At 39.3% G+C, this 19,007-nt stretch overlaps 1 protein-coding gene across 1 annotated transcript in view; it reads left to right on the forward strand.

Annotated features, from left to right (window-relative positions):
* Nucleotides 1-3,990: 3,990 nt before the first annotated feature.
* Nucleotides 3,991-19,007, forward strand: part of LOC146383640 (transmembrane protein 132D-like) — a 37,227-nt gene continuing 22,210 nt past the window's right edge. The window contains exons 1-4 of the mRNA XM_084935021.1: nucleotides 3,991-4,138; nucleotides 7,079-8,006; nucleotides 13,841-13,987; nucleotides 18,106-18,277. Of these exons, the coding sequence (XP_084791147.1) occupies nucleotides 4,075-4,138; nucleotides 7,079-8,006; nucleotides 13,841-13,987; nucleotides 18,106-18,277 (1,311 nt within the window). The 5' untranslated portion in view covers nucleotides 3,991-4,074. The remainder of the gene's footprint in view (nucleotides 4,139-7,078; nucleotides 8,007-13,840; nucleotides 13,988-18,105; nucleotides 18,278-19,007) is intronic.

Genomic DNA, 19,007 nt, shown 5'->3' on the forward strand with positions numbered 1-19,007 from the left:
TCCCCCAGTAAAGTAAAGTAAACTAGACTTGCCTTGTCTTTGTGTGTCTGTGTAGGTTCTCAGTCATCCAGGTCATGGTAGACGACGTAGATGGGAGCTTGGAAAGAAAAGCAACTGGACTTCTTTAAGTTTCTTGAAGATTTTTCACCTGTCATCCGAGAAGCTTCTTCTTCAGACACACAACCTTTTACACACCTTGGCACCTGTAATGAGGCACATGATCAATAGTGGGTCAACAACCCTCTTAAGGGACACTTACGGCTTAAATACCTGGAACTCTCCACCATTTGGTCTTAGAACTGAAGAAGGTTCTCAGATAAGAGGTGAAACATCTTCAAGAAACTTAAAGAAGTCCCGCCACTTTTGTTTCTTGTCTTAGTGTCATATCATGCATATTCAACTATTTAGAAGTTGACTTTAAAAGTCTGAAATTACTTTTTACCAGTTTGCAAACAGGGGGGTGGGGTCTATGGGTCTTTATAGTCCTCACTGGTAACTCATGTCTCAATCATGGTCATAGAAAATATTGTTCTTTATGATGTACAGTTGTCTGTTATTTAGAAGGTCTGTTGTTCAATGCCCAGCTCTTGCAAACTTATGCTGAAATATCCTCGGGCAAAGTACTCAACCCCAAGTATCATCTGATGCATCCATCTCTGCATGTGTGTGTGAATGTTAACAATGTATCTGTGGATGCAGCTTGCAGTGAAAAATACTGAACGTTAGGTGAAAGTAAAAAGGTGTTCGATAAACTGGACTGCAGGACTAAACTAGGAAAAGGGCAGAACACTAACTAACCTCACAAACTTGAGAGTGAAGTTATGGGAGATAGCCTGCCAGCACAGTGGTCATTAGTTGTCTTAAAACAAGACGGTTGTGGGTTTGAACCTGTCCAAAGACATTGTTGGCCGCCTCAGAGCTGAGTCAAGGATAAAGGAGTCTTCATGCACTGAATACATAAGATTCATTGAATCTCACTGGAAAAAATTGGCACCCAGTGAATGTTAAATGTCATGGTTGTATATATCATAGTGGTAAAAGAGGTAAAAAGGGGTAAAAGGTCAATCCCTTGACCTCTTGACCTGCATAGCATCATGCAGCTAAAGCTATCACTGGACCAAAGGAAAAACACATAACAAATGTGTCATTGCAGTTATTTTGTTTTACGTGAAACAAAGAATCTCTGAAGACGTTTACTTACTTATAGTGAAAAGCATATAAATCAAGAGTAAAACCTTCTAAATGCATCCAGTTGGTTGAAATTTTGTAGGAAAAAACAGCACGGACCCCATGCTGCATGATGGCCAGATTTCAAGTGACTAATGGGAGTTTTCAATTTAATAGCTCCAGAGGGACAAACATGCAAATTTTGGCACTTGTATCCACTTTTAAAAGATTGTTTCAGTTATCTGTGGCACTACTGCGTTCACTGACACTTTTAAGAGAAATCTTAAGACATAAATGTTTTCAATGGCCTTAGGCTGTTCTTAGTGGTCTTAACATTTTAGCTTTTAAAGTGCTCTGCCTTGTTCTTTGTATTTCTTTGAGCTTGCCTGTCTATTAATGTCTACATTTAGTTCTTTGGTCGACTCTGGCTGTTTTAAAACTTTTTGCTAGAGAGAGGACCCCAGGACCTTTGTCAGCACTTGAGGAGGAAGAAAACTTAGTGCAAGCTTCAGCTTTTATTGCCAGCATCTTTCTCATAAAAATGAGAGATTTAAGATTAGTAAACTTTTGAAGTGTCACATCTATGAAGAGATGAGTTATAGATGAGTTAGTGTGACAGATCTGGAAAAGCAGGCACTGAAGCTAACAACAGATGGAATGCACATAACAAATATAATTATTTATGTATAATTAATTATTAATGCAAAAGGAATTATTTTGCATGCTTGAAACATCAGACAAGAGCTGAGTATGTTTTAAAACCAGTGTCATTTATAATTTGCAACAGATCTTAATATGCTTAACAGCTAATTTTTTAGCATGTATGTTTACAACAATCGCAAGGCAAACACTTACCAATTACTACAAAGACAACATACATGTAATAACTTGCCAGACATTGCCAGCAAGTGTAGATAAAAACACTGGATGTAATTTCTTCTGCTATTTATCTGTTTCAACAGCTCGGTGAGGTGCAGTCTTCCATTTAAAAAGAAATGTAATAAATTATTAAATGGATTAGTGTCCTGACCGCTGCTTCACATCAAATGACCTCTAAAAACCTTTGCGCCACCTGGTAGCAGCAGCTCTATATCCAGTATTGCAGTCACAGATGGTGACTCCAGCCACATCTTTGTCATCTCTAATGGCACTAGCAGCAGGTCGCATGTCTGGAAAAACAACTGAGATCTGGAGATGTTACCTGACTAAATAATCTGCAGTGTCAGTGTTGGCAAGCCCATCCAGCCAAAAACAACAAAACAAAGCTGCTCGAATAGAAACTCGCTGACTTTAAAATGCATTGGAGGGGAACACCAGGCAAAATCAGATTCAACTATTTATACAATGCAGACTGTTTCAGATCCTTAAGTGTTTCTCTGAGGCACATATTTAATAACATGTAGTTAATCAGCCTCTGCTGTAAAGTGGGAAACTATTTATTCACCAGTGACACCTGCATGCTTTATGCTGTCACCCTGGCACAGGTGCCACCTCGTAATAAAACATGCACTAGGGTATTGAGTGCAGTGAGTTTATCTGACATACTGCGCCAGTAATTGCTTTAGAGAACGGGTATTTAAGACGGTGTTGGAGAGTGAACTAGTGAAGAAAAGTCTGACCAAGCTCATTAAACCCTGGTATTCTTTACCACAAAACTGATGCCAGCACTTAGTGTGATGCCTCTGGGCAAAAGAACAGCAGGTGGATTCCATAGTTTCTAAATGCAATCTTCCCCCTGGCCTTGCTTTGGCTACACGACACATACTATGGCAAGAAGACACCGTGCTATTCCAGTTTAGCCTTTGAACTGTTCAGCCTATCTCATTATAAAATTTTAGGTCAAGGCAGATCTAGTGATATACTTAAAAAAAAGAAAAGAAAAGAGAGACAAAGAGGGAGTTACAAAATTACCTCCGTGATTTTGAGTGTTAAGAAATTAAATATGGCCCGAGGGCCTGCAGTAGCACAGAAAAATACATCTAAGCTTAACTTAGAGTATAAACTCACTAATCTCTAATATGTAAAAAAAAAAAAAACTGTAAAAATATTTTAGCATGCAGCTCCACGTAGAGATCTCAAATTGTAAAAAATAAACGATACGTTTGTTTAACAGGGACTTATGGGCCTAAAAAACTAGAGTTAATTTGAGTGACTGTTGATGCTTTGTACCAAGTGTATGTGTGCTGTGACATCACGAAGCGTTTGTGACTGTATCCATCTGCTCCTTCCTACGCTCCAAGTAATGTGTAACGGTGTCTATGAGTGAGAACATAAAGCTGACAGCTGGCAAAAAAACGCCCTACAGTTTTCTTTTCTCCACTCAAGACCAAAAGTCAAGCAATGCCACCCTTAAAGGCCGTCTGAAAGTACCGTGCACATGTACGACTAAGTAAGAAAAAATCATTTACTCAGTTACTTTCCCCCCCTCATCCACAAGTGAGTTGTAGAAATCTATAATTATTATATGCTCAAGTCAAGAAGGTCTCTATCCATCCTTAATTTGTTAAATCAAAACTAAAATGCGCATGTAGAAATCACTGATCCCCGACCTTGTATGCATTTAATTTGCCTGCGGCCCTTCCGATTATACCCACGTGGGTCTAGTTAATCTGCCCCGCGGCACATGTTTACTGATTTCTATCATGGTAAGAGCCGTGTCTGATGCTGTCCCACAGTTCCAGCTAGAGCACTGATGTCGGAGGGGGAAAAAAACTGTCATCACTTAGAGGACAGGGAAGTACATTTAAAACTTTTTTTTTTTTCCTAGTTGAGCCTCTACATTCAAAGGAACCAAGACACTCGGCAATGTAATGCTTTGTTTCCAGCGCTGTTTTCCTACCGTGTGCGCGCAGTCACCAAAACTTACCTCCGTGCGTACTGGAGACCAAAACCTGCAACTTCACTAAAATGATGTTTCCCCTTCGTTTTCTGTTTCCGGTTGTCGCGGTGGCAGTTTTAACAGCTTTTGAAGGTGAGATTTATGATTGCTTTTGATGAACGATGATCAGTTTCAGCTTTTATTAATGCATTGGTTTGAAGTGGTCTCCTGGATGAGACGCAAATAACGCGTAAATGGAAAGCTTTAAATATGAAAACAACTGGGTTGGAACTAGCTCAGAGGCTTCAGCTGTGTTTACAAGAGACGAGTAATGAAGATAAAATGTGTAGCTATTTTATACTCTTGTATATACTTTGATAGTGCAAGCACATACACACTGGGCATATTAAATGACTCTGCCGTAGTTTATTACGCACATCCAATATACTTTTGTTTCCTTTTGGCTTTTATCAGCACAAAATTTAAGCAGGCCCCAAAATTGCTATGGAGTTGTCATATTTGCTTGTCATGACTATTTTTTGTATTTGACTGGCTCATAAAGATATAAAGTTGTGTTTCATATTTTTGTAGTTTTATGGTTACTATCCATGGCCTAAGCCCATTCTGTTATCCCTCAGTCTAAATGAAAGTGACAGCATGCTCTCCAGTGTGCATCAGGAAGCCTCATCTGTGGGATTAAAGAGGCCTGAAGCTGAGGTTGCACAGCTGTTTCTCTGGTTGTTTAAAGATAACCTGCATTGGGAGCCACAGAAAGCAGTCTGTCCCTCTGTGATACCGACAGTATGCGAAAGACTACTGTTTGAGATTGCCTGGGTTTATATCTACCCATGCTATCTGTGGGTGCATTTTTTTTCCATCACACATGCATGTGTGACTGCTGCATGTCTGCAACTGTGGAACTCGGCTGTGTTCTGACTGCGTGTCTAAGTGATAGGGTTCAGCCTTTGATATTTTCCCTGCTTGATCACCATGAATATGCATGACAGCCTTATCTTTTAGTCCAGTCACAGTCTGCTGTCTAATGTGTCTGTGAGCCTCTCTGAGTTAGAACTGCCATTTATAACAGTTGTTCAAAATTGCCATATGTTTAATTTTTTCTGTAATATCTCTGGTTTATATACTTAAAGGGATCCTGCCAGGTCTGACCAGATTACTTTCTGATCAATACATTATTCTGTTAAGCAGCAGTTTTCATGAGCAGTGGGATAATTCTGAGGCTACAGCTAAGAAATACTGTGGATTATTTCTGTCTTTATGTTTTATGCTTCCATTAATTGCATTAAGTTTCACAGGAGATATTTAAACAAGCTGCATTTATAATCTTGCGACAGTATGGGCAAGTCTTTTGCATAAGTCCCTTCATAATGAACAATTATCCTATTTTTAGATTGAAAAAGAAGGATAAGATTCGAGCTTTTCTCCTGTGCTGGTTTGAGCAGAATAATGATGGTAAAATAAAGTAGATGGTTCTTAAACTGGAGAGCAAACACAGCTGCCGCCAAAGCCAACATTTATGATTTTTTTTGTTAGATTTTTTTTAATTGCATTGTATAAAATCTTTGCACTACAGTCGGGTTGTAACAGTTTGAGTACTAATTCAGCAACCTCAGAAGTGAATCAGCATCAAAATCTAATTAGCTGAAATGTGTGCACCAAATGCAAAAAGAAATCAATTCATAGATCTTCAAATGTCTGTTCACAGACTAACATGATTAACAACATTGATTGTACACCCTACCAGTGAATTATAAGTGTACAGTGCACTGTCAGCTAAATTAAATAATTATTAGTCCCAGACAGAGAGAATTATAGCTGGAAATGGCAAATGAGCATTGGTGTGCTTTTGTTTTATCTTAAACCTGCAGACACAAACTAATAATGTAGAACTAAAACTTTTATATTGGCCTGCATGTGAAATTACTTACATCATTAGTCTGATCTCTGGGATCTATAAGACACTTTTCTTGTGTGTCTTTGTTTAATATCCACCCTGACATCTGATTTTCTTTTCCATTCAGCAAGTAATCTAATTTAAATATAAATTTATTCATGAAATATGGTTTGGAATCAGAAAACAATAATATACCACTTCTAATGCGTCTGAAGGAGAGGAATATTTTCTTTTCTAAAAGTTTTTTTTTGTGAGGTAAGGGAAAGTCATATTCAAAAATTCATATTAATCTTTGAGCACTTCAGCATGGAGGAGGGCAAATTACCAAGTGTCTCTGGCAGCGGGAAGAGTGATCTGTCATATACGGCGTTCTATCTGGACAAACAGTCATCCCACAGAAGTTACCAGACAGGCTTTTTAGCACTCGGATGCCACATTTCCTTTATTGGCTCGGATAGATGTAGTGAATAGCAGAGAATAGAATATCCGTTGCAGGACAGAAATGACGCAGACCTAATTTCCTCGTGTTTTAGAGCTTGAATGTTATAGTGATGTGTATAATTCTCTGTAATAAAGCCACATGCCATGGTTAATCTGGCTGAAAATTTAATCAGCAACTTGTATGCCTACTGGAATTGTTACCATCTGGTCGTATGATATGCAATAAGAATTACCCTGTTTGTCTTTCCTGTTTCAAGCCACACAGTGTTTTGCTTTAGGAAACGTGAATCGTGTATTCAGGAAAAGTAAGGGAGAATGAAAATTCAGTGAAAGAAAACTAAAAGGCTGTTTTTTTTTCTTTTCTCTTTTTGATGCAGGAACTATATTCAGAAATAAACCATGTTTGCTAAATGAAGTCATTTAATTGTCTTGAGTCTTGTTCGCCAAGACAGCCAACTGTCATCATCAGTGTCGTGATCCTGACTCTGTCCTTTTGGCGCCTACCTGAACCTCATGGCATCGACCCTTTGCTTTGCTTCTCCAACTCTGATCTCTTTTCAACCCTTCATCCTCCTGTCATCCTGTTTGCAGTTACAGTAGCAAACTAGCTTTGTGAGCAGTAACTGTGCTTGTCGGTAGATTTGAAACCTAAAACTGAACCTTGGAGTTAAAGCATATATATGGAAAATTTCTACCTAATTTCTCTAAAGTCCTAATTCCCCAAACTCATCATTTCACAGGTGCTGAGATTCCAAGAGTGGCTAAAGACACTGGGACATTCACCACTCCATCTCCAGTTTATCCCACCATCAAGTTTCAGGTCCTCAATGTGGACCACGTGTTTGTGAGACAGGACAGTCCACAGCCATCTGGGAACTCTAGCCTGAAAGCTCAGACTCAGACTTTTCTCATCACTGGACCTGGTGTTGGGCTTCTCCAGCCATCTGTCAATGCTTCATTTGGCCCCCTGACTCTAGATGCCTCTATTCCTTTAGATTTGCTCCTCAGTGGGCGCAAGATACTGCCAGTCATTTTGAGCCGCCAGGTTCGTTCCTCATCCCCAGTAGTTAAGATTCTTTTCCACATGCCCACAGAAAGCAATATCACTGCTTGGCAAGAAACAATGGGCTCTCTAGAAGATAATGGGAGGAAAAATGATGGAGCCAAGGCTAAGGATGGAGCTCACTGTGTCACGGCTTATGCCTTCTGGGAGACCAGAGAAGTTCGTGGGGCTTGTCTGGTGTCTCCTGGCGGCTTTTGTGTGGCACAGCTTAAGCCAGAACCCTCCTGGTTCAGCTCAGCCAGTAGATCAGGAAGCTCTAGCAGGGAAGCAGAAAGCACTGACGGGATTAAGGGACTTCAGGGGAACCTTGTGGAAGTCTACTTCCAGAGTCGGCAGGACCAGACTGGCCAGTGCACCCCACAGGATAGCCTGCAACGAGTAGGAGTGGGACGAGGCAGAGACACTGGTGGATCAGGGACACCAATGAGGAGGGTAGGAAGTGTCAGCCTGCTCAAAAGTCCACCAGGGAATCCCACCTTTCTTCGGCTGAGGCTGGGAGGCGCTGTGGTGATCCAGACTTCTTCAAAGCCCCTCAAGTCTGGTGATGTCGCAACGTTCTATGTCTTTCTTGCTAGTACGTCCACCTTGGAAAGTTTCACACTGAGGTGAGAGATATTCTATGTTATGCTGTTCTTGTCTGTTGAGCTATTTGGTCTTGAGTAATGACTTCTCGCCAGACTGAAAGCATTTTTAGTTTTTAAAGTCAGCTCTTGCACATATTACTTACTGATCTATTCAACAGTATTAAATTCACAAAGATCATGCGGGTCGACTATATTCTAAAGTTTCTTACAGTCCTCATGATCTAAAAGTCCTTACAAAAAAACTGCGATGAGTCTCTTTTGATTGTCAAATCTCTTAGTATAGTTCTGATACTGTAAGTCGTGACTGCAGATGTCTTAGTTGCTGAAGGTAAGTAAAGTGAAGAAATTTACAAAAAATGATATTTTAGTTTAGTTCTTTTATGAAGTTAAAAGCCTTAGACTTAATTATATCAAGATATGCAGACTCGGAGAGTAACAACCTTTTTATGATTTTCATTATTCCTCCAGCCAAGGAGAGAGCTGAATGTATGTTTTTAGTTCTGTTTGTTTAGGTGTCACAAACTTTATTAAAACAGGCAGGGAAGTGGACAAACCCATGCAATTTTGATGATCTGGATCCCTTTTATGAAAATTAAACAGCAAAGCCTTTCCAGCTCCCTTCTTGTTGTGCTTAAAGTGGCATTTAGGAAATGAAACGGAGAAAGGAAAACACTGTAATTACTCTCCAGTCTTGCTGAGGATGGAAGGGAAAATAGTTTAGGTTGAATTACATAAAAATTCATTGTTGCAATGAAACATGCGAAGCATGAAAAGACACTGGAACCAACTGGAATCATCAGGTCGTACGGCATATTGAAGCGTATTCATGAAGGATTAGCTCCATGCATTTAAACTGTTACTTAAGGCACTTGAACACTGATGGGCCTCACCATCAATGCCTTGCAGTTAAATGCTTGAGCGCCAGCAGGACTTGTCTTCCCAGCCACATTCACCGGCTTCACAAATTACTGACATGTTGTATCTTGTCTATGTCAACTTATCAGTTAGTGGAGGACTTACGGGGCGCACTCTTCCATAAACAAGAAAGTAATTGGTAAATGATTCACTGATTTTCATATCGCAACATGTCAACAGGGTTCTCTAGTTACTTGACTTCATAAATAATGCATCTAATAAATGGAGCAGAAAGACAAATAACTAAAATCTAAAAAAGGCCCCATTGGCTAAAAGTGAATTTAATATAAATATAGCTCTGCAACACGTAGAAACTCACAGCTGACTTTACAGACTTTTTCCCCTGCTGTTTTTTTTTGTTTGTTTTTTTAAATGCACATCACTTGGTGGAGTAAAACTGTTTATTTTTATCAGAACACTTTGCATCAGTCAATAGTAAAGCCATTGCACTGAGGTTTGTGTTTCCAGCCTGTGGTCTGATTAATGATTTTCTTTGAAATGCAAGACAAATTTCTTTCTAATCCCACGATTTAGTGATATTGTGCTGTCGTCATAACAACAGCGTAGTAATCTGCTGCAGGATGCAAGCAAGTGGAGAGAAATATTAAGATGTGCATATTAATCCATAGGGCACACTGTTACCCTGTGGCTGTGTGTCATTCCCAGTGCTCTTCTCAGATATCCGGCAGCATTCACAAACACAAACATGCCTCCACGCACACACATGCACACACGTAAATGCAGAATCCCACTGACCTGAATGCACCTCTGCTTGCATTGTTGAAATTACGTGAATAAGATTTGGCAGAGAGACGCTGACCCTCTAACATCTGCTCTTGTTTTGACTATTTGCGAGGATTTACAGCCCCTTCACCTGAAATTCCCCAAATTCATACTCACTGACCGAACCAATGACATTCCTCTAGTCAGGTCAGTGATTTTGGTCTGTGTATTTATGACCTGCTGCCACATCCAGAATGAGATTGGACAAGAAGAGGGGACTGAGTGCAGCAGCTGAGTCCAAGTGAAGGCTAGCTCTGAGGAGCTTGGCAAAGTGATTGATTCCTCCTGGGAGAAATCCCCGCTCTACTTCGCTCTTTGGCCCAAGATTGAGTCCACTCCAGCAGAGTTAGGCCAGATAATCTGTGCCCCTGATTGAAAGTGAATTAACAGGTTAACCCTTTCGGGTAGAGATGATCTGGGCTGCCAGGACTGATTATGTGTATGTTTTGTTTTGGGTTTCTTTGTGCGTGTGTGTGGTTTTCCACCTGTTAACCACAGGCAGCTTTTAAAAAAACAGTACAGAGACATAAAACAGTCTGTTCACAGAGACCGCTTTTGCAGCAAAAAATAATTTTAGGTTACCCGAATGCCTAAAAAAACAAAAGAGGCAAGAGCTTTGCAACTTACGCAGCTTTAAACAAAGAGATGAAGTTTCGTAAACCAGGGGTGAAGAGTTGCTCAGTTTAAAGGTCGATATCCGCTCTGTCCCCCACCTGTGGTTGTGAACTCTGGGTAGTGAGTGACAAAGACAAAGCGTGGGGATAAAAGTAGCTGAAATGAGGTTTCTCTGCAGGGAAGCCTGTGTCTGCCTGTGAACAAGAAGCGCAGTGATCCAGGAAGATCCTGACGTTGAGTTACTGCCTCTCCACACTCAATAGGAGCCAGTTGAAGTGGTTTGCACCCCTGGGAAGGGTGGTCATCAGGTGCTGTTGTCACTGTGATGCTGAGCTGGGCAAGCAGCAAGAAAATGATTCACTGCATATAGCAAAGGAATACATTTATCCTAGGCTGTAATTTCCCCTAACTAAAACACAGTTTGTTGACTTTTTTCTAAACTATGATCACAATGACAAATTATTATGCCTTAAAAAGGCAGCAAATTAAGATTTAAGGGAAATGAAAGACAAACATCCTCAAAAATTGTTTCATTGTTTTAAAATTTGTATTCTGATCTGCCCGACTGAGTCAGTGTCTGCATTTATTGTTTTTCAAACATTAATTAAAATCACAAATGAAAACATGTGCCTTTGGCATAAGAGTTTTGCTTCAGATAGTAATTTCTGTGCAAGTCTTTATCTGGCACGCATTGAATTTTCAGCAGAACAATATGTGTGTGGGTGCCTGAGTGTGTGTTTAAATGAGCCCTTAATTGTTGCCTACTGTATTTTGCCTTTGAAACCGCTCTAACACTGACCTCAGTCTCAGGGGTTATTGATCTGTCTGGTCGCTCTTTGATTACAAATCTGTATTTTTAAGTGTGTGTATTTGGATGTGTGTGTCAGTGTGCTAAGCCTAATGCCACGCACTTTTCTGCTGACCCTTATTCTAGCAGGAATCTGCTCCAGTCATCCTGTCATATTGTTCTTCAACTGTTTGAAATCTGATTTGGAGCCGAAATAACAACAGGCTGTTAAAAGAGATGGACTGTTTGTTGTAAAATAACAGGTTTTCTCTCCATGTCACTTCTTCTAATAAATGCTTAAGCCTTGCACGTCTTAAACTGATGGCAGGAAGAGTATTTTGGAGTTGACATAATGAAAATGTTGATCTGGCTTCCTTAAAGACGAAGCAGGTGAAGGAGGTTTTAATGGTATTTTCAATGTGTTTACCTCGATATTTTCTTGAAGAACAGACATTCTGTCACAACCACAGTCTATCTGTTGCTCTCTATATATGCTCGTGGGCTCGCTTTGAACATTGCTGGCACCTTGCTGAATCCTTGAAATTAGAATCTGTCTGCTTCACAAATGTCTGGCCATGCCATACAAAGGTTTACCATTTATTTTGCTCTACATGGGGCCATAATTTACAAATCAAATCGTGAACAGAACAGTACTCTGCAAAAACCTTGAGTCACTCGTTATTTCTTTATAGTTTGCGACCACCCTTTTTCTTCAACACAGCCTGAACTCTCTTAGGAAAGCTTTCTTGTAATTTCTTTAAGGAGTCTTCAGGATAGTTCTCAAGGCCTCTTGAAGGACATTCAAAGCTCTTCTTTGGATCTTGTCTGCCTTTTGTTTCATTTTCTCTTAAGATGATCCCACACTGCTTCAGTAATGTTGACGTCAACTATCTGTAGAGTCCAGTACATGACTGATAGTGCTCCACTTGTTTTGCAATCCATTATTATTATTATTATTTTACCTCTTTCTTAACCTCCACTTCACATATTGATAACAAATTGAACATAAGATCTGTTGCTTCTGCTTTTCAGTTAAATTCTTGTGTAATTTGGCACCTTCATGTTTAGCCTTCCATAAGAAAGGCTTCTTAACAGCTACCCTTCCACTACGACCATTTCTGATGAGGCTTCAGTGAACAGCAAATGGATCAATTAAAGAGCCACATGTACAGTATCTCTGAATTCCTGGGTCAGTTCTTTACTGGAATGTTTCCTTCTTCTTTAGGATATGTCTCTCAGATACTATAAATCTGCTATAGATAGGTTTTAAGCTTGCTACTTCTTTTGTCATCTACTTTTCCTCAGATTTTTTAAGGACAAGCTGCACAACATGCCAAGACTTTCAGCTAACAGTTTGGGAACTGACTAGGCTGAAAATGAATGAAAACGCAACCAGTGTCCAAGGAAAAACTTTAAAAACCTCCACAAAGCTTAGAGAACTGTTGCTCAAGACCACTTAAAAAAATCCAAGAAAGCCTGGAAGCCCTTGGGAGCAAAATGAATGGTTTTAATGGTTTTTTTTTATCTGAAAAATGTTTCCAATGAGCATCAGAGTAATTTTTCCATAGACTTCTTAACTGCTTTCTTTTTGGAAAAAGAGGGAGTCATCATCTGCAGGTCACTAAAAACAATGCAGGTTTAAGGATTTCTGGTTTCACTTCTCAGACTCATTTCCTTTTTATAATATAATTAGCCAATCATTGCACTTCGAACAGGGATCTGAAGGATTTGTTCCCCGAGTATCACTTTTCAGTTTTCAGATCTGTAACACTTGTGGTGGCTGAACTTATGAGCTAGCTGGGTGCAGCCTTAGAGACAGGGTAAAGAACTCAGCCATCCAGAGGGAGGTCAGCATGGAGCCGCTGCTCCTTTGTGTCAAAAGGAGCCAGCTGAGGTGGTTTGTGCATCTGACCACAATGCCTCTTGGGTGCCTCCCTTAGCGGTGGCTTTCTGAGTATGTCCAATTGTGAGGAGACCCCAGGGGAGACCCAGAACTCGCTGGAGAGATTGTGTATCTCATCTTGCCTGTTAACACCACAGTATCCCCCAAGAGGAACTAAAAATGTTGCCAAGAAAAAGAATATCCTGTTGAATCTGCTACCATCATGGCCCTACATCATATAAGAAGATGGATGGATGGACAGATGGATGGTTTGACAGAAAACTTGTGGTGATAGCTGGATTTGCAGGATTTTTCTCGTTTAGCACACTTGTGTGTGTGTAAGACATGTGATTAACTGATTTTAAGATCTTCTAATGGCTAATGGGAATTAAATAACCCCACTAATTCTCAGCCTTCAAGCAACCTGTGACTCAGTTTGTCAGTGACTCACCTTGTTCAACATAACACGAGCAGCAAAGCACACAAAAGATCACAGAGAAAACCCACACGTTGTCAAGCAAGTGCACACAACCCTTAGTAACCTTAGTACCTGTGTACATTATACTAAAAGATATGGCAAATATTGTTGTTGCACATCCAAAAAGAGACAGATGCAACAGTTCAAATATTTCTTTTGAGCGTCAGAACAATTCCGTATAACCCGACGTTGTCCGTTACAGCAGAAAATCACATTGCATCATGTTCTGTAATAAAAGATTCAGACATTATGAAGCTTTCTTCATTCCTAATTCTTTATTGTTACACACCTGTCCTGTGTTTGTTTTTATGACATTTTACAAAAAGTCTACAAAAGTGTACAAAGTTGCACTTTATACTAAGTGTCCTATTTATATGTGCATGTCTTTGCTGCAGGGCTGCAGTAAAGATGGGCCTGTCATTCAGTGCAGCTCGGCCCAGTGACTCAGCACTGTGGGACATGGTGGTAGAGCCTGGCAGAGGAGCAGCTCCAAACACGGTGTCTGTTGTTTGCCGCAGGAAGGTTGCTGTCACTGCAAAGAGGTCAGTCTACTGCGCGTACAGTACATATGCCTGTTTTCACCAGACCCTTCACATACCCTTCGTAAAACACAGTTTCTCCACACTCATGAAGCAATCTTTTCTCGTTGTTTATTCTGTGGAGACGTCTATTGTCATAGAGATTTCAATAACCGCTGCTGCTACCTGAAGGAAAAGTGATCAACAGTGTGTTTCAGTGTTGCATTCACTTCACAGGGCAAAATGAATGTTTTTAGATGAAAAGAGAAAAAAAGAGAAGAAAAAGAAGTATTATGCTTGGTGATGCGCAGACTGTATCCATTTTCATATAATAGACATTTTTCTCTGAGGAGGTAAGAGTGTCTCCCTGCGTGTCTCCAATTTCTGCTCAGAATAAATGAGATGTTCTTCAGGTGCAATTTTTTTATCCCTTCCCACTAGTAATACTACTCCTACTACTATAACTGCTGCTACTATTAATAATAACAATAACAAAATTATGTCCCGTAAGGACTGACCACCCAAAATAGCAGGCATGGGATTTAACAACTAGAGGACATTAGACTGTCTTTATCCAGTTTCACAAAACCATTACTTCCTGAATATGTTATGGAACCTTGCAAAGGTGTTGTGATCAATAGTGACAATGCTGTTACGTATCATGTATATGAGACTATGCATAGCAAGATTTTCCTGTGTTTCCTGTAAACATAGTACCGAGAATATGATCAGAAGCTGCGTAGCAGGATTACTCTGCTTCATGTAAAAACATCATGTGACACTGAAAGAATAAGACTTTAAACTGTGGGGGAAAAGAATAAATCCAGACAATCATATACTGTAACTACTTTGATATTGTTGGTTGTGGTGTTTAAATCCTCTTTTTTTAAATATCTGGATGTAAATTAATTTCACATAGTCCCTCATATGCAAATATAAGCAAACATGTTTTGTGTGTATAATACTTAATATTTAAAGAAAAAAAGAGGTAAGACTTGTAGAAGAATGAAAATATTAAGATATTTGTTTAAATTCAGAATAAATATATTCTATTTTTCTTTTTCTTTTTTTACTGTAAAACACATTACTTTGTGCAATTATACATTTATGATCATTTATAATCTTAATTCATCTTGGTTCTCTCTGAACTTCCAATAAAACAAAAAGTCCCCCATTTCCCCAGTTCTGTGAGACTTTACCAGTCAAATAGCTTTGAAATATGAGAAATCAGTAAAGAAATAAAAGTGCTTCCCTTTGACTTCATTTATTTTAACAGTAAACAAAGATTAATTAAAACTTCGTAGAACTTTCTCCACCTCTTTTTCCCGATGCACACCAGCTGAATACATCAGTAGTGTCTGATGCTGATGTTGGTGACACACCAGCAGCCACCTCTACCCAGCAACCCCCGCCCACACAAACACACACCACCCGCCATCCGTCCGACCCACATATCCGTAATAATCCATAATCATGGCCACGTTATCCGGGCTTAAGCGCTTGCACGTTCCGAAGTGGAGATTAGAGAGTAGAGATATTCCAAGTCGTGTTTCTTGTGCTGAGCTTCCACTAGGGAACACGTACGCACATGCAAGGCCTGCAAACACACACTCACATGCAAATACACACAAACACACACACATACTCCCATCACTGTGCTCTGAAGTCATGATGCATCCATGGCTTTAAAGCCCCCTCTCCATAGATGGTTTCTAGGAAAGAGGGTCATAAACCCCTCCTGTGTTTATCTGTCTCGCTTTCACACACACTCTCTCTCTCTCAAGGTATTCACATTGTGAATCATTTCAATCTGTTTAAAATCTGCCCGGCTCTATTTTACTTACACGAAAACACATAAAGATTAGACTTTTGGAATTAATTTTAGACATTTTTTTTAAGATTTATTTTTAGCCTCTACTGCTGGAAAGGACAATGAAGCAGAGAGAAAAAGGGGGGAGAGAGAGCAGGGTAACAACATGCAGGAAGTGCACTGGGGTGGAATCAAACCCATATGCCTTGCAGCATATGGGTTGCCTTCTTACCCCAGTGAGCTCAACCAGCACCTGAGTTTTAAGTGTTCTTTTTATATTAGTGTCTTATTTGGATATTTTATACTCATGCTTTTCCACGACTCTTATGAAAAATGGAGAAAAAAAACACTTTCCTGTCAAATTGTATGTTTGGCATAAGAAGCTCAACACCTCTTTGATAACAGTTTCAAATGAATATGGGACAAAATGGAAGGAAAAAGTGAGCCTAACTCTGTCCAAAAGTAACAAAATCCACTTACCAGTGTCTCTAACGCTCACTGATTACCACATGGTATCTCTTTAATCTGTACAAAAATCCAAGAGGGTTAAGGGCTAAACCCCTTTTTTTTGGCCTGGCAAGCCACTTCCCCCACCCCAATGTCAGTCTTCACACTAAGCTAAGTTGGCATGGTGCTGGTATATACTAAGAAAAGCTTAATCTTTTTATCTAACTCTAATTTATGCTTATTTACCACTTAAAAAAAGAAAGGCAGAAAATGCTGAGTTTGTTTGGTCGTCATTGCCAACATTTTTCACCGATCTTCTGCGACAAACTTCATGTTGCCCACGAGAATCTTGCCCTTTAAATGCAGAAAACAGATTTTCACATGTTTCATGTTTTTCTAGCCTAAACCATCAATTGCAGAACACTTTGATTTCCTTATAATCAATTATTTTAATCTTCAAGCATTTCAAAGCTTACAGTTGCGCATAACCCAAAAAGAAAATGAAAAAAGTTTGTTTTGTGTCTTTTCAGTTGCAACCTAGAGTGCTTCACATAACCTCATCGTGACTTCGTTCATTGCACTTTGTTATCGTATAACGCTCAGTCCTTGGCATACTTTTGATGCAGCGCGAGCGTTTCTGTATATCCTGTATGTGTTTGCATTGCTTTTTCTTACCACCGATTTCAACACTGTTCATCCTTTTAAAATTCAAGTTTCAATCATGTAGAGATTCATTGTTTTGCTTTATGCAAAGTTTTGCTCCACTTCAAAGTGCCACACTTCCATTCACACCCTGCTTCATTTTCCCTTTGATCTCTTCCTACTGACAGGTATGCCTACACACTCTCCAACATTAAATAACATCACATCCCATTTCTTTGACAATCCTTTGACCAGAATACTTGGCTGAAGTCTCTGCCAGCTCACTTAATCTTCTCTCCACACTCTCACTTTATTCTTCCAAATGCTGATGGAAATGAGACCTCATGTGTATCGTCTTTACTTTCCAACATAACATGTGGGTTTTCACAGAGGTCAGATTAAGCTCTCTCCATTTAATTTTCCTCATTCCCCCCCCCCCATTTTATTCTCCAAGGAACACTATTGACTATTCACTACAGCTAAGCTCATTTTGCACTTGGACCATTTTTAGTAGGAAAGCTGCATTATGTGAGTGAGTGTACAATCAATACATTATATATACTCACCAGCCACTTCATTAGGTACACCCTGCTAGTACAGGTTGGATTCCCCTTTGGCTTTCAGGGCTGCCTTAATTTTATGTGGCATAGATTCAACAAGATGCTGGAAACATTCAAAGGAGATTTTAGTCCATATTGGGCATGTGGTACTAACATGACATGATAGGATCCTAATATGTTAAGTATCAACCAGCATTACCTTATTATTATGAGGTTACTACCACAAGTCAGCATATAAAATGAATAAAATTATATAAAGAGAGACAATTTTATTGCTAGCAGGCTGTTATATTGTTAGCAGAATATTACTATACTATTGTTACCACAGGTTTGTGGCCTATTATAACCCAATAACATAAAGTTCAATGTGATATTACTTAGCTACAGCCACGCTTGATAAAAGATTATGACCTGGCTTTGTTAATTAAGTAGTAATAATTTGCTATTTGCTAAACGTTCGCTACAACCTTGATATGTAATATGTATTCTCATATTCTACAAAAATGAAATATTAAACTTAAGCATTAAAGCCACACCTGCAGTTAGGTAGATTTCGCATTAAAAGTAGTCAGTAGTAAAAAAAAATAGATGCAATTGTGCTGACTGCTCTTCACCAAAACATATCTAGGCTTGCTTTAATTTGCCTAAACTCATTTTAAATATCATTTTGAATCTCTAAACAGGGGCCTTCTGGAGGTTTTACAACTGGACTTTGTACCAAAAGCTGTTTCACAGCAGGTTGAAAGTCAGACCATCTCCTGGCGTCTGGAGTTGCCAGGGAATGTGAAGGATGTGGGCGTAACGCGGATCTACACCACCCAGAGAGATTACGTGGGGCTGGCACCGCTGGTGATGGTGAGAATTGTTTTAGCATAACGTATATTGGAGTATATTTATTTGAAATATCATACTATAGCATAAATCTATGTGTATAAGATTATGCATGTTTCATATATCTTACAGTTGTTTGCATTTATCTATGCCTTACTTAGTTTTTATTCATGACTGTGATTTAAAGATGTTGCATAGCCTTCAGGCTTTGTATTGAATTATTTATTCAATCGGTTGTACTCTTATTAATACTGATAGCAAAGAAAGTGGAAGGCTTAAAGTCAGATACCTGATTAGGCAATCTGCCAGGGCATTTAACTTTATCACAGGGCAATATCAGAGCATGCAAGAGCCCCCAGCTACTTCACTCAGTCTCTATGAAATTGGCATTTACTGCCTTGGTTCAAAGAAAAAAAACTGTTTATATTCTCGATGAATAAACAAGATGAGATGGGTATATGCATCATATATAGCAAGGTAATGCCACAAGAAAGTGAACTCTTGGCTGCTGAGAAAAATGCCACATTTTCCGGACTTAACATGCACAAGTAGTCTTTTTTTCTGTCAGCATTTACGATGCACTCATTTGCAAGGTTCAATAAACCTGGCAATTAGCATTTTAATTAGTGTCGTCATATCACACTGCAAAGATATAAAGAGGACAAAAACCTTAAAATCTTTTGAAAGTCAGCTCAATCAAATAGTAGAAACTCATAAATTTTTGAATTTTGTATTTGAATAGAATGAAATGAAT

Source organism: Perissodus microlepis, chromosome 7 (genome assembly GCF_051167445.1).
Source record: "Perissodus microlepis isolate ML-2025 ecotype Zambia chromosome 7, ASM5116744v1, whole genome shotgun sequence".
NCBI classification, from domain to species: domain Eukaryota; kingdom Metazoa; phylum Chordata; class Actinopteri; order Cichliformes; family Cichlidae; genus Perissodus; species Perissodus microlepis.